This window comes from Haliotis rubra, unplaced genomic scaffold, assembly GCF_003918875.1.
Source record: "Haliotis rubra isolate DU_JTF1 unplaced genomic scaffold, ASM391887v1 Scf28, whole genome shotgun sequence".
In the NCBI taxonomy this organism is placed as follows: Eukaryota; Metazoa; Mollusca; class Gastropoda; order Lepetellida; family Haliotidae; genus Haliotis; species Haliotis rubra.
In genome coordinates, this window is record NW_025766891.1 from 3682136 (window position 1) to 3699154 (window position 17019).

Genomic DNA, 17019 nt, shown 5'->3' on the forward strand with positions numbered 1-17019 from the left:
TATCTGCATGTGTTAACCTGTAGGTGTCTCTCTGGCATCACTACCTGCATGTGTTAATCTATAGGTGTCTCTCTGGCATCGCTACCTGCATGTGTTAACCTGTAGGTGTCTCTCTGGCATCGCTACCTGCATGTGTTAACCTGTAGGTGTCTCTCTGGCATCGCTACCTGCATGTGTTAACCTGTAGGTGCTCTCTGGCATCGCTACCTGCATGTGTTAACCTGTAGTTGTCTCTCTGCATGACTACCTGCATGTGTTAACCGGTAGGTGTCTCTCTGCATCACTGCCTGCATGTGTTAACCTGTAGGCGTCTCTCTGGCATCACTACCTGCATGTGTTAACCTGTAAGTGTCTCCCTGGTATCACTACCTGCATGTGTTAACCTGTAGGTGTCTCTCTGCATCGCTGCCTGCATGTGTTAACCTGTAAGTGTCTCTCTGCATGACTACCTGCATGTGTTAACCTTTAGGTGTCTCTCTGCATCACTACCTGCATGTGTTAACCTGTAAGTGTCTCTCTGGCATCGCTACCTGCATGTGTTAACCTGTAGGTGTCTCTCTGGCATCGCTACCTGCATGTGTTAACCTGTAGGTGCTCTCTGGCATCGCTACCTGCATGTGTTAACCTGTAGTTGTCTCTCTGCATGACTACCTGCATGTGTTAACCGGTAGGTGTCTCTCTGCATCACTGCCTGCATGTGTTAACCTGTAGGCGTCTCTCTGGCATCACTACCTGCATGTGTTAACCTGTAAGTGTCTCCCTGGTATCACTACCTGCATGTGTTAACCTGTAGGTGTCTCTCTGCATCGCTGCCTGCATGTGTTAACCTGTAAGTGTCTCTCTGCATGACTACCTGCATGTGTTAACCTTTAGGTGTCTCTCTGCATCACTACCTGCATGTGTTAACCTGTAAGTGTCTCTCTGGCATCGCTACCTGCATGTGTTAACCTGTAGGTGTCTCTCTGCATGACTACCTGCATGTGTTAACCTGTATGTGTCTCTCTGCATCACTACCTGCATGTGTTAACCTGTAAGTGTCTCCCTGGTATCACTACCTGCATGTGTTAACCTGTAGGCGTGTCTCTGCATCGCTGCCTGCATGTGTTAACCTGTAAGTGTCTCTCTGCATCACTACCTGCATGTGTTAACCTTTAGGTGTCTCTCTGCATGACTACCTGCATGTGTTAACCTGTAGGTGTCTCTCTGGCATCGCCACCTGCATGTGTTAATCTATAGGTGTCTCTCTGCCATCGCTACCTGCATGTGTAAGTGTAAACCTGTGGGTAAGTAGCTAGGAAGGTAGGTAGCGGAGGGTAGGTAGTTAGGTAGGGAGTCAGGGATTAGAGAGAGTGGTAAGTAGGGAGGTAGTTAGGGAGGTAGGTAGGGAGGTAGGTAGGTAGGTAGGTGGGGAGGTAAGTGGGTAGGGAGGAAGGGAGGTAAGTGGGTAGGTAGGTAGGTAGGGAGGGAGGGAGGGTGTCGTACCTGGAAGTAGACATTTGTTATTACAGTAAAAATCCTTTGATGTTCGGCCGAGGTAGATACAGGTTGTTTTAAAGGATTAATGAGATGGGTGACACTAAAACTTGAACTGGTGAGTGAACTCGGAGTTCACTAATTAGTGATATGAACTCACTAGTTCTAACTATGAACATAGTTGCTGATATGAACTCACTAGTTAAATGACAAATAACACAATTATGATTATTTGATTGATATCAACTCACAAATTAACTATATTATTTAAGAAAATTTAGATTGATTGATATAAACTCACACTGGGTATATATCATGGTAATTCCACCAAGAATCTATCACTGTCAAAATGGCAAACCAGCAGTTAGACTATAAGTTTCTCCCGACTTCACGTGGTGGACGTTATCTAGTTGTTGAAGGCTTTGTGTTTCGATTGAATCGAAGACGCAACGATGCTTCATGGGCATCTTGGAGATGCCAGGAGAAGACATGTGCTGCGACTGTCTCTACTGTGAACGACATCATCACCAAGCATCCCAGCCCACATAACCATGGACCTGTCCATAATGAGATAAAGGTATGTTGTGCGTAAATGTATCTATAAATTATAATATTAAAATGGTATAAAGCTCTGCTACATTTGTTCATTATTTGCACAATTTTAGACAAATGTGCTCGAAAAGCACTTCATTAGATTTATGCAGCCATAACATTACATTAATTTTGGTTATATCTTATTTACAGGTCAGAGAGACACTGGACAGGATGAAGATGGTGGCCAAGTCATCTCTGGGTCCGATACCGACGCTGTACAACGAGGTTCTGGCCTCAGTGAGCGATGGTCCTTGGACGGAAGAGAACAGGTCGTTCATCGCAGAAATGCCGACGTACGACACCGTCAAGAACAGACTGTACCAGGCCCGAAGATCCACCTTCCCACCCATCCCATCTTCCCGACGAGAAATCGTGATCCCAGACGAGTTCAAAACAACCAACGCTGGCGAGCCCTTTGTCATCATCAACGATGGCGACGACGATAAGATCCTTGGCATGACGACAACGGTGAACATGCAACATCTTTGTGCTGCCGAAGTTGTGTATAATAATTTATTCAATTAACTTATCATTATTTGTAAAACATGGTAAACGTATTCATTATTTCCACATTTTAATCATTCCTGATGGACTTCGAATCTGCAGCGAAGAATGCCGTCTCCGTCAACTTCCCGACGACGCTGTGGAGGGGGTGTCTATTCCACTACACACAGTGTGTGTGGAAGAAGACACAAGGGGTTGGCCTTCAGGGCGACTACAACCACGACGAAGACATCACCCGCTTCGTAAGGCGTGCTGCTGTACTGCCTTTGAAGCAAGAACTCCGAGATGGTGCCATGAGTGTCATGGTTTACGCTGATGCCGTGTCGCATCTAATGAAGTTACAGTGAACTGACATTTAGTGTGTGACTTTGAAGTGTGATGCAGTAGACCTAGTGCTAAGTACTGAATGCAATGTTAATCATGCTTTGTGTATATTATTATTTAATTTATGTATGTAATATTAATGTAAATGAACTAATAAAATAAAATAGTGATACCTGATACTTGTACATGACAGTGTTGACAATATCATTTTTGTGATATTTGTGTATATTTATTGAACTTTATTGTATACATATGACTTATGAAATAAAAGTAAGAACGAAACTATGCTATGTATTTTGTTTTTACCTTGGGAATGGTTTGTGGATGTATTCCATCTATTTACCAGTTAACATTTTTGTATGACCCATGTGGTTGAAATAACATAGAACCTCCATTGTTCTCTGGAGGCAGTGGACTTGAAAATCCTTACATGCTCCACTGGTTTGTTGTTTTAAACATCACAAATGTCTACTTCCAGGTATGTAACCGGAGGGGGGTTGTCTACAAAATCAATTGTGACTGTGACGAGGCCTATGTAGGCGAAACCTCACGGCCCATAAATATCAGAGTCAAAGAACACTTATCATCTACCACTAAATCAACATGTCACAACATAATTTGGGACAATGTAGAGATATTATCGAAAAACCACCAGGACTTCACCAAAAGAAAACTTGCAGAAGCAGTTCAAATCCGGAGGCACAAGCCCTCGATCAACAGAGACCAGGGATATCTCATCCCGTCTGCATACAATGAACTGATAAAAACAACAGATTAGTGCACTCCAGCTATCATTGCTAATTAATCTCATCAGCCATGTATTTTGTTTTTGCCTCTAACACCATTGGCTTCCTCCTATTGTCACTACATTATTACCACCATGCATTGTTGTTAATCCCCTTGATTCATACCTACATGTTGTTATTATTTAATTCACGTATATAAGTCTGTTCTGGGCTGTAGTACTTCACTCTTGCTTGACAACGGTATAAGAATCCATATCGAAACGTCGCATCATATATAATAAAAGAAGCTGTTATCCATAAACAATCTTACTTTCTTATACAAATGACAATCATTTAATGTTTATAGGAACAAAAACTATTCATACCAGCAGCTTCCACATTTTCATGAGGATACGATTTGACCTGCAAAAACAATGCGTGCATTGGAAATTTATCAAGAGAAAAGCAATTCATTTCTTGTGTCTGTCTAATCTATACTGTATTAAGCATTGAAACGTATTTTATCAGACTTTGATCCTCGGCAAATATGGTTGATTATCACTTTGCAATTGATTCAATAGAGGACAGTGGTTTGCTGGGTGTAATAACTGGTTGAGAAAAGCTTCTCAAGCATCTGGAATAACGATTGTAATCTCACTCAGAAACAACTGTTACATGGATCATCCTACATCTTTACATCCTTACATCTTACATGTCATACTTTTACTCACATATTTCAGGTGAACTTATTTTTCCAGGAGATTTTGGGTATTTATGTTGATCTCAATTCATGAATGAGGTTTTATAACAAAGAAGAAAAGAAAGAAATTGTCATTCACAAACCACATAACATGCATAGTAAACAATGAATAATCAGATGAGATCTGCTTTATCAGCTGCCTCAGCTATGCCTAGTTTCCCCGAGGTTTTGTGAAAGCACGGAACCATTCATGGAATTCCATCCGGTTGACTGACTTGTTTGTGGGATCATATTTGTAAGCCAATGGTCCCCGTGGATCATAAAACACCACACCATTCACGGGTTTAACTAAGATATGAATAATGAACTGTCCCCCTGCTTCTGAATTGTGATTTCTAATGCCATCATTGCAACACGACTCTGTTAGTTTCGGGGGGCAGGGGATAAAACGAATGTCTCCTGTACGTTCAGTCAGTTGCTTTCCCACAAAGTCACACACAAGAACAGTCTCGCAAATCTCCTCCTTCAGTATATCCTTTAAATTACCTGCATGGTCCACACGAACAGGTTGAAGTAGGATTTCTTTGGACTCGTATCCATATTCCGTTTTAAAAACACATTCCTCTTTCACGCCATATAGAAATGAACCACCATTTTCGAGTTTGCTCAATGCACTTACGTACTCAGTAAGTTTAAGATTTTTAATGATGTAAGAAACTATTTCCTGATCTCCCTTCTTTTGGAGAAAGTGACTTTTCAGTTGAACTGACCTGTTTTCGTGTACACTCTTAATATTATGTACAGTATTTATTTCCGTAGGTACTCTGTTGGATGCTCCTTCGAATTCACCCCTTTTTCTGATAAATGTCCTTAGCGTCTCCGCAGGAATGTCAACAATGCAGTCGTCAAGTGTAATCTTTGTGTTAAAATCAGCTGTAGTCACGATAGAAGAGGCACTGACGTAAAGAGCTAGAAAGTCATGGAAATCACGAAGCTTCCGGTGGTCACTTAACTTGTCCTTCCGGTACACATTAGTAAAAAGATGACCATCATGAATCAAGTCGTGAAGCTTTGTATCCACAAACTCATCGAAAGCGCCAGTGAAAGAATCCCCGGGTGCCAAACCAACAAGATGAATCAGTATATATACAGAGTTGGAGTTTCTCAAAGCGGACACCTTCTCCAACAACTGGCGGATTTTACAATCTATTTTCTTCCTTTTCTTCTATTTGTTGTCTTCTCCTTGTCCTACTCCATAGAGGTATTTCACGTGGATCCCTATTGGCAGGATATTTAGAGGGGAAGACGCGTACTGTAAGAATTTAGTAACTGCCTTCTCACAACGTGGAATATGTTCACTGAAAGGGAAGTATAAACAGATTTGGACCAAACTACCAAACAATCCGTTTAGTTCCGTTTATGGTATTGTTGATAATTAATTCTCATAACAATGTCCATTACTTGACCTGACTGTCCTTAACACCTTTAAGTAAACTATGGTAAGTAGTAATATACTAAGCAGTTCCTAACCGATATGAAACTCAGATACAATGACATTTTCACATTTTCGCAAACTGAAAGGAAACATTTTTCTAAAATAAAAGGAAAAAAATTAACAAACTTTGCAAAACTTTCAACCCAACATCTCGTTGTTAGACACGCGATGTGAACGATCTGCTGAGGCTTAGGTGGCTTGGTGCAGGGTGTTGTATCACTGCATTCTTTCTTAACGTGAACAGATACAGGGATAAAACCTACTAGTGTTTTGGATTCTCTAGGATATATGACTCCTTGTTCTTTGACATAGACAGAAACAGATTCAAAGCCTCTTGGCGCGTTGCTTCCCCGTCTGATATATATGACATTATCACCCTGCACACACACTGTTACTTGTTTATAAGCTTTTGGTGAATGCCCGCCCTGTAGCACATAACGCACGTCCTCATCCTTGTGGTACACTGTTACACGTTCTGAGGTTGATAGTATTTCATCCCCACAGTAATCACATAGTAGCATGACATCTGGACAGTGCAGTATACACGTTAAACGTGTGTATGACGTTGCATACAAACAGACATTCAATGTACTACGTTCACGCTATTTATACTGGCGAATTCAACCAAGTATACACATCATGTGATATTCAGCCAATCACAGGACCGAGTAAATGATTGCTTATTGAACACTCACACTATAACTGTCTCCTACGACCGGTAATCGATCGCTAGGGACCTCTGTAATCCAGATTCCTACCGTGGCCAAATCGAACAATGCAATCTACTGCCTTCTCTGTCACCGACAAAATTATAATTTGCTTGTAGAGAAAATTTCAAAACCGTTTTGCGATATACACTTATCAGGATCGTAACAAATACCAACTTAAAGCTAAGACACCAAAGGCACAACAATTAGCTGTCATCAGAATGATCGAGTTCGAGTCTCAAAGTGGCCTACAATTTGAATTGTGCTAAGCTTGTACAATACTGATTTCGTGTTTCACCACAGTGTAAAGGCTTTAAATATGTGTGAGTGAGTGCGTGAATTTAGTTTTACGCCGCACTATTCGCAATATTCCAGATATATGGCGGATAAATATGTGTAGGTATAAATAATAAATGTAGCCTAATGCAAGTGAGAGCGGCAATAGTGACCTGGTAGTAATTTGATCAACGTGTGACACATATTTGTGTCAGAATCTTCGTAATATTTGGTGTTTCTCATCTCTGCCATCAACAAGCAAAAGAGGAATGAATGAACGAACTAATGAATATAGGAATAAATAAATTGCTTAAAAAGATTTTTAAATTTAGATCAATAGACAATAGTCTTTAAATTAATTCAAGAAGAAAAGCGAGGAAAACATTTTTTGAAAAAATATAAATTAAGACATATCAAGATTACCTGTTTGTCTATGTGCGTTGAAGTGGTCACTTATCACACGAGGGCATACATTCCCCAGCGTGGTTGGGGGAATCGAGGTGATGAAGGTTGTCATTTTTCACGTCGGAATGAAATTTCAGAGAATCACAGAATAGAATCCGGATGGTCTTACACCTCGTGTAAGTGTGTTGGAGTGTGCTGTAAAACAATTTTGACCACATTGTCGTTTGTTGAGGGCACACACCATTGCATTGAAATGAGATCCTATATGTGTGATTCACGGAGAAGAATTAGTCCCGAACAACATATGATTTCGAATAATTATTTAAAAATCTTACTTTCTCCACACACCTATGTATGACGTAATTAAATCTTCATTTAAGTATTATCAAGTAGTGTAACTCGTAGCAGTGCACTGTTAAAAATATTGGCAAAGGTACATGGCAAATATTCAAATCTGTCTATCAATTTTCAAGATGTTTTGCTGTATGCTGACAACGGAGTTCTGATTCAATAGAAACGCACAGGAGAGGTAAGAGAGACTTGTGTTTAATGTCCAGATCTACCACATACTGCGTTCATGGTCTTTGTATGATACCCATTTTTCAATTGGAAATGCATTACACGAATGCGTAACTCAAGACATGAATGCTACTTGTCTTTTTATCCAATCTGTTGAAGCGACAGGTGCCTTTGTGCAGCAGGGTAACCTTTGCCAACTCATGTTCTTATCACCGCGTTTCAGTAATCCTATAGCACAAGCTGACAATCGTGACCCTTGTTAACAAAAGGTCCTGTCTGTTTTCTTTATGAATGGTATTCCTGTCCATGCATGTGCCAGTTATCTCGCACTAAATTTGTTTAGAATTGCATGATTTCCCCTTGAACGGCTGCTTTAAATATTAGGGTAATGGGTAAACCCTAGCATCAGCTTTTACAAGTTTCTAACAACCGTGTATCATAGTTACGCTGTTGTTTATATGAAATTTAGTTCCTGTGCTCAAATAGTCAATAGCATTAGAGAATCTGCGTTCTCCTTACCTAATGATTCAGTTCATGATGACAAATGTCATTTGAATTCAAATTGGATATTTGTAAAGAAACGTGTCGTCATGCGTTGTGGCGAGTTAAATAAATATGTAATGCCTAACTGGATTACTGTAAGTCGGCTATTGCTGGAGACACCAGTAAATGGGCTCAACATTGTGCATCCATGTGGTCCTTCAGCGTGAGGTGCTACCACACCGCCACTTACCACAAAGTATACTGTTTACAGGATATTAGTTGAATATTTTAAAATTCATATTTCCATAACTCAATTGAACTGTATACATACTGTATACATACCTACCTGGATTTACACCATCCCTTTGATATTACTACAGTTGTACGATGTTGTTTGTAAACAAATCGAGTCTGGACCAGACAATCCAATGATTGTCACCATGCGATACAATGACAGAGCATATGCTTATGAATCACTAAGAAATAGTGATAATACGATCGCGAAAGGTGAGTTTATCCTACCCCACCGGCGGCACCCGTCATAAAAATATGCAAAGCCTACTCAATCGTCACCTGAAATAAGTCGGGAACGTATCGTACATTACAAAATAAGGAATTGCATGGGACATCATCTTTATCACTGATGCATCCATAAAACCTTTAGAAAGCTTTACTGAGACCTTGAATGTTGTAAGTTTGATCAAACAACATCTTAGCAAGTGTGGTATGACGCGCTTTGAAATGTTGGTAAAAAGAGCATTCTCAAAAGTTGTGAAATGAAAACACCAAAGGCTGGAGCTGTTGGAATATTGTTTGACATGAAAGGAAAGTAGACTTTTAGGAAGTTGAAAACACCCAATTTGTCATACAGCCTTGAGGAGAGATCTAAATATGAAACAGCTGAGACGTTCTCACTTGTGTCCTTAAGTTCAGGTGGATAAATCAGAAGGGAATTGGCTATTTGATAGCAATTGAACGATATCATATCATCGATATGAGTGAAGCTTAAGTTCAACTTCTTGACCAAATTACCTCGTTTTGATGTTTCCAACCCAAGCAGAAATTCTGATTCATATGCATAAACAGACCCGCAAGGACGGGGGCACATTTGGTGCCCATGGGAATGCTATGGGAATGCCATGGGTATGCCTAAAGGAATGTTTTCAAGAAACATTGACTAAGGTTTGTACGATTAAACTCTTTAATATTTTTAATATCATTGGAGGTGTTTGAATTAACACGATATACATACTGGGATTAGTGCAGTTCTCTTGGCTTTTGTAAATCAGTTACTGACATACTAATCGGGACAGTCAACATCTTAGCGTAATGCTTATGGTTCATATTCAATATATCAGTCACAGTAAAGACACGTTACAGTGCTACGTATTAGCACGGCTACACACATATGAAATGGCTGGAAATATCTTTCATGTACAATGAAAGTTGTCATGAAACAAATTCTTCAATATCGGTTGGTTAAAGGGCTGATTGGAAACAGACTGAAGACGTGGTAACATAGAAGTAACTTTGTAACATTTGAAGCATCCATTCAAATTATCAAAATCCTGACACCTAAAACTCTGATTTATTTGCAGTATATTTTCCCAAATTACAGCAACACATTCTGAGCAGCCATACTGTGAGTTATTGATACGTAGTTGTTAGCATATACTGCAGTTATTTTACAGTTCTACTGGAGAGACGGGAATATACTTTTTCTTTCAAAGTTTTATTATGGAAAGTTAAGAACCTGCAAGATCTCAACTACGCGTTCAGAGCATAAACAAAGTGTGCTACATAAATGTGTCGCTCCTGTTATATAGCAGTTGTTTTTGTTCATCATAACTTCAAAATGCCACTAAAATGAAATTCATCGCTAACTTTGTTTATGAGAAACATTGCTGTCAAAAATATAAGATGGACATGTACCTCGTAAGATTCAGTGCCTCAAATTGAATCATTGCAAACGGATGTATTCAATTTATTTTCTTGCGAAATATTTTTTACGAAAACATGTACAGATTTACTTTGAATCGCCATATTAACTCGTCCATACAGCATAGTTGTACTAATCTTTTACAGGCATGGCTACTAACGACCCAACAAGCAGATAAGACACTCTACCTTAGCTTGCAGTAGTGTAGAGAGATTTGTCTCCCTCTCTAGCCGAGAACACTTTTATTCTCTCTCTGTCCAGAGGTAACAGCCAATAACAGTGTGAGTCAACTTAACGCACCTCTCTCTCCCGCCTGCTCAATACCCATGTCGGGCGGTAATCGAATTACTGGTTTGACCTAAGGTTTCGTTATCTCTGCAGTAATCACAGTCTGCATAAAGTCATGACAGATTTCGGTTTACTGTTCAAGATGCGTGCAGTTATATAAAGAGAACCACTGAAGGGTGCGTGCGTGCTTATGGCAAACCGTCAATAGGCAAATATCAAGTTTCAGTAAACTGTTCTTACAGCTCGACAAGAATTGATTTCCTTGTTGATAATCAAATATGGGCCTCCTCAACTGACAAAGATGGCACGCTAATGGTATGCTGAAAGCTGGCATATCATTGAGGGCTAGTTGGCTGTCGATTTGCCAGAAATCATAATGATGTTAAGGTCTGTCAGCGTTCATGTCGGCCTCCAGAGGAGGATAAACCTTTCTCAGATTCACAAGAATTCATCCATTAATGTCAAGCTTCGCCACAGCAGAACGGCCCCAAATCGCCTACAATTGACCGGGTGTGGAGCCAGACGACCTATCAGATCTTTTATCTGTTATTATCTGTTATCCCCAGAGCACAAAATAGCATGCCTGGATTAGAGTCAAGATCGACGTGGAATGGAACGCAATACAATTTATGTTTATTATTGCCTATGTGATTTCGTGAGGATTGTATGCCCGAATCTTATAAAATGATCACACTTACTAACGACATACGACCATAGTTATCAGCACTACAAAATGAGTCAAGTTTACCCATGGTAGCCTCTACGAATAAACTACAGTCTTTCGGTCTCTTTGTTTTAGATTTGCTATTTAATTATTCATTGAGGTCAATTTATCCAAACAGTAAGTTGAATGAAGGATACATAACTTAATTTTAACATACAGATACTATGAACAATGTGGGGTATTGTTTTCCATGTGTGTGTGTGTGTGGGGGGGGGGATGATGTGTGTGTGTGTGTGTGTGTTCTTCGCTCATATGTTCAAGTAGGGTTATTTGTCTGTATAGTCACTGAGGTGTTCTTTTGTGGATGGGATATGTACAAAGGTATCCCCCAAGTATGAATCCCCATGGATCATCTAAAGTAGAAATTTCTTCTTTTTTTTGTTATCTTATTGAAAACTAAATACTTAATATGGATTGACATGATATCACGGTTTATTGAATATAATTCAAAATAAGGTTCTTATCGTTACAGCAGGGTTTGGGATACTATAACAGTTACAAAATGTGCATATTTTTACCTACAATTATTCAGATATTTCTCAACAAAGTAGAGTTTATATCTCTTACATTTTGTTAAAGTATTCATGTAATTCCAGACTTGTTATTGGCATATATCTTGCATAACTGACAGCTGTCTATGCTGCCATGCCGCTAAAAGCTTAATTGAGTATACACTCCAGTGTATGTAGTGACCGCTCCGGCCACAGCTTAATGGTCAAATATTCACGCCTGTAAGCACATACATTTCTTGTTATTACTCAACTCTTCAGACAACACACAGCAAAAGCAATTATACTCTATCTGCCAAAATTGAGTAATATTTCGAAGGCACATCTCTTCAAAAGATAGGAAAAGCGTCGTCTCCATGTTAGGGAAATTTGTTATATCATACAAGCAGAGGGTTCAGCTATATAAGCACCATGGTCTGAGATATGCATCAGTCTGTCCCTGGAATCCTTCTGTTTGTGTCAAAGTAAGCCTTATTTACTTTGCTGTTTTCATATTTTTGCTTAAAATGTGCCTTATTTGTATCTTGCTTGAACAATGAACCTAGTTCTACACGTTGTCAAATTTATATTCTAACTTTATACCTGGGCCGCGCGGTTATAGACCATTCTTAATGAGGCCTCATGAATATTCATATCTGTACCAAAACGAGGCTAAATGGGGCAAGGACACAATTGCATAATGGCGACAAATCTCAATGTATACTTCCTGGTTTCAAATATCCCTTGAACGGTACATTACGAAACTGTCCAGTAGTTCAGGGAAATAGCAGAGAAATGAGAAAGGGCTACACAAGTGTTTCTGTAGCATATCCACGGATTGAAGGGTGAATAATTACTGTACATCACGACACATCACGATAAGTCATATGACCTAGATATCTAGGTTAACGTTTACCATGTTGCGCAGCATTTATGAAGGGAAGCTACTCTAAAGTCACAATAGTGGAAATATTACCAAGGGAAGTCAATTACGTTTACTTTATCAACAAATGAACAAAGCAAAAGACTCAACGTATTTCCTGACCTGGATTCAAATCATCCACTTCCACATGGGAGTAGTGTTGTTAATTCTTGAGCTGGATAACCGACATTATAAGTAATATGTAGATCAAGATAGCTCTCCTCGAGTGGATCTGGACCAAACAAATTTGTTTGTATTATTCATGTGATGAAATTATTTGTTTGGTATTTTTTTCTGTTTAAAATGTTTTGTCCTATCGACTCTGTTTTATAGATATAGGGTATTTATTCACGCATTTATTTTCAGTTGTACAGGACTAGTGGTGATGGCGATGTGCGCGTAGCTGCATGTTACAATCGCAGAGGAAAAACGAATCGCCACATCATCATGTAGAAACTATTTATTTCAATCAACATGAGTGGGACCAGAGACCATATCTATTATATGGTCTCTGGTGGGACACAATGTGCAAGACAAAACTGGGTGATTTTTTTCAAGTTTTTTCTTGACTGATTTGGAGGTGAATAATTAATTTACCTAAATGGACAAGTGGTACCTGCATGGGGAATATTTGAACCAATTTTCAATACTGTGTTACTATACCATAAAATTGATTTATTGTAGATCAGGTGTATTTATTCTGTACCACTGTAACTGAAGACATTTTGAAGGAGAATATATTATCAGATTACCATAACAGCTAGGATTCACACTACAGCAAACAATTAACCCAAATAAATAACGAATACCTGGAGTGCAGTTAATAAAAAATTTATTTTGAAATGGTGTCTCAAAAGTCCAATAACAATAGACACATTCACAATAGCTTCCAACTGTAATACTGATGAATAACAATAAAATTTTCAGAGGATGCAAATTGAAAATATATTGAGTGCAATATTTATGTTGATAGAAGTATCCTTTTAGATTAGTCTGACATAAATGGCAGCAATTACAGCTGGATCAATGCATAATTTATCATAGTTTTCTCCCCTTACACATTATCATAATCTCTTACCTATGAATGATGTTTTTTTTCTGATTCCCAACAAACGCTTTTCAAACAGGATGAAATACATTCTTTTTCATCAATTATTAATTAAACAGCAGCAAATTAGTTACATCTACAACTATGCCATTATGAAAGACCTTTCTATTATTCAGTTAAATCCATCAATGTGTATGTATTACAGCTGTCTCTTTTTTCATCCATCATTTACACAACACAAAAGCACAAAAAAACAATTTCATTTACATTCATGTCTGTCAATTTTTGTGCTGTTTGGGCAAGGTACTTCACAAAACCTGGGAAGATATTCAACAAATGAAAAAGTTCCAGCTAATCAGTGCCAATGTTTGAAATGATGGAATACTGTAAAATGTTCAATCAATTTTTATCATCATACATGAATTTACAAACTCCAAACTTTTCAAGTTCAAGTTTTCTGTTCAATTTTTCTATTTTGTCAACCTTTTCCTTGAGTTGCCTCCCCTGTTCATGTAAGTTTTGCTGGAGTTGTTCTATGTAGGACTGGGGTCAGTGGCTGCTGTATCACTCTCTGCTTCACTGTAATATAAGCATTGTAAAGCATCACTTATCTCTTCGACCACACAAACAATAAATATATCTCTGGAATTACAAATATACATCAAGGAATAGAGGCTAACATCATTTCATATTTTAGACAGTATGGGCAATCAATGTTTTTATATGTAAATACCATAGCATATAGGTCAAAGTTCAGTTGTATTAAATTCTTTAAAACCATGTCAGTTGGCAAAATTAACTTAATACGATCTGACATTCTTACTGTGGTAGATTCCTTATGGGAGGTTCCTGAGCTGGTGACATGCTCTCTGACTCTTAATTAGCAGCATCTGAAATGTATATTTAAACACTAAATATATTTCAGTTGGTGTAATTAGATTGTCCAGTAATGTCCTGTATCCATGAAGTACTGGTCAGTATGCAGTAATTTTAAAAGTAGATACATATTTCAGATTATTTTAACAGCGTGTGTATGTCCGGCATATACATCTATGTGCTTGAAATGTTACTTTGATTTGCAGCCAATCTAATTTCACGGATACAGAATATTTGCAAATAAAATTCCCTTGCCATCATGACAAGAGTGTCTGCACATGTCCATATGCTTACTTTTTTTAAATATATTGGACCGTTCATAATTTATGACTAGGGGGGTGATGATGATTTTAGGTGCGGTGTTTGTGGAGGTGGGGGTGTCTCCCAGTTTGTTTTGGGGGCAGGGGAGGGGTCAATTGTGTACATATGAACTAGGGGGTGATCACTGATTTTGAACATGACAATGTGGGTGGGGGTGGGGGTGGGGTGGGGGTGGGGGTGGGGTTTGAATGTGTCTGTATGTGTGTGACATTCACATTGTACATGTGCCCCTGATATTAAAACCTTGCATAGTGAACAGTTTGTACATTACACGGCAGATCTAGACTATGCCATGTGCCGTAATTATTTTGTACTTACTATGAATCATTTTCCAGGATCTCTCCGTATTTTCGTCAACCACTGCCTTCTTCTGATCTTATTCTTGGGAATATGGTGAAAAGATACGGGCATCACTCCAACGCAAAGGCACACAGCAGTAATCTTTCCTTTTCGAGGTCGCCATTTTCAAGGTTGGGTCAACCTATTTAAGCCTCGCTTTCGATTTGACCTCGAGGTCATGCATATTGGCTAAGAATGGTCTATAACTAATGTAACTTGGCATCATCTACTACGGTAGTTCTCTATCCCGACGCTTTGTAGGATTACTATAGTAACAAAACATCTAATTCGGCTGAGAACTACAGGCGTGATTTACAAGTTAGGCTTTTATTATTTTCCTGGAAGTTTTATAATTATCCGTTAACAATGTATGTATACGTGCGTTCCGTAATTTGAATGTGTATAGGTTACACTCAGCGAGAATATGTTTAAGTCGCTAATTTCGCACTTACTGTAATATTCATATGTGTAAAATTCGTCATAGTGCGCCGTCAGTAAACGGACTTTCAAATATAATGCAATATGTTTTATAATATGAAGCATTAGCTATATCCATACTCTCCGGTGTCAATACACTGTTCAGTTTCATGTACAATTCCTGCCTGACGAATAAAGTTATTAGTTTACTTCAAATCAGATGTTTTACCATCGCATATTGTCGAAAACCAAAACCAAGTCAGTGCAAGTATATGTTTTATATTGTGACTAGTTGTTTTCGTAGAAATTGTATTCTTAGGTAACGAAGTTGTGACTGCATATGTTTAGAAGAAATACTTGAACGTTAAGTTATTCTGACGAAATGCGTACATCATTAGCAACGACTAAGTGAATATATTATTTCCATTTGATATACACTGCTGTCGTTCACTATCGTGAATTAGCAATTCGGAAAATATCCGGTAGATAGCAATCATTTGAAAACTACGATACTTAGTGTATGTGTGTTGTAGGCTAGGTCATAAAAGAACCAGGGTTTGCAGATTTCAAACATTGAGCCCGTTAAGAACTTAGTGAGTTGTTATGATACACGTAATGAGTTTGTTTTCATTACCAGTTAAAGCACATCAGCGAGTTTAACAAAGAAATGCTGACGCTGTAGAATCTGTGCAACAATGCAACGGAAGCTGTTTACAAAGGCCGACCGGCTCATTAGCATGCCGCCACACTGATCAGTACAGCTAGTCAACCTACAATGACTTACTTGTGACGTCGCGTACTGTAGGCAATCTCAGTGCGTTCTACCGATGTCACATAGTCTTTTATTAACAGTCAGGGAGTAGCTGTATATCAATCCATATTTTGAACTGGTCCAAAGATATTTATTTGTCAAATAAATTATTGCTCATCTGTAACTGTTATGCTGAATGTACCATACATTGGGTAATAGCAGTAAATGCCAATCAATACCGTACGGGCGTACCATATTTAATGTAAAGGACGCTCCGTTCAAGAAAGGTGTAATGTTTATGATTTCATTACTTAAGGATAAATATAAACCAACCTCCTTCATATGGAGGAGGACGAATCCTAGATGACCGGTGCCACGCCTTTAAACTACAGATAGAAGCTAAGGGGTAACGAGCCAAGGTTAAACTTAAACAGTTTGCTCGAGACTCAAGTGATTCATACCGCAAACCCGCCATCACTGACGACTCCTGCAGCGAGCGACATCAAGAACTGCAGCCGCTTCCGGGCCGAGAACAACCACAGTCACCCCATAGTTGCCTCAACTGACACACTATCAACTGCATCCGGCCCCAACTCATCTGCTCAACATCAAGATAGCAGGGCAACGCCTCATGTCAAACTCCAGCCATTTACCTGATCAGAGGATGCTAATTCTTGGTGGCAAGATTTTCAAAACTTTGT

General features: G+C 38.9%; 1 protein-coding gene across 1 annotated transcript; it reads left to right on the forward strand.

Annotated features, from left to right (window-relative positions):
- Window positions 1–1822: 1822 nt before the first annotated feature.
- Window positions 1823–2592, forward strand: LOC124281182. Its single transcript, XM_046717212.1, has 2 exons — window positions 1823–2050; window positions 2218–2592. Exons 1-2 carry the CDS (start codon window positions 1823–1825, stop codon window positions 2590–2592), a joined length of 603 nt encoding a protein of 200 aa, XP_046573168.1.
- The last annotated feature ends 14427 nt before the right edge of the window (window positions 2593–17019 follow it).

Bases quoted from the DNA above. Each gene is read 5' to 3' on its own strand.
- LOC124281182 (XM_046717212.1), top strand. From the start codon at position 1,823: ATGGCAAACCAGCAGTTAGACTATAAGTTTCTCCCGACTTCACGTGGT. The intron at 2,051-2,217 runs GTATGTTGTGCG...TCTTATTTACAG, and splicing joins CTGTCCATAATGAGATAAAG to GTCAGAGAGACACTGGACAG.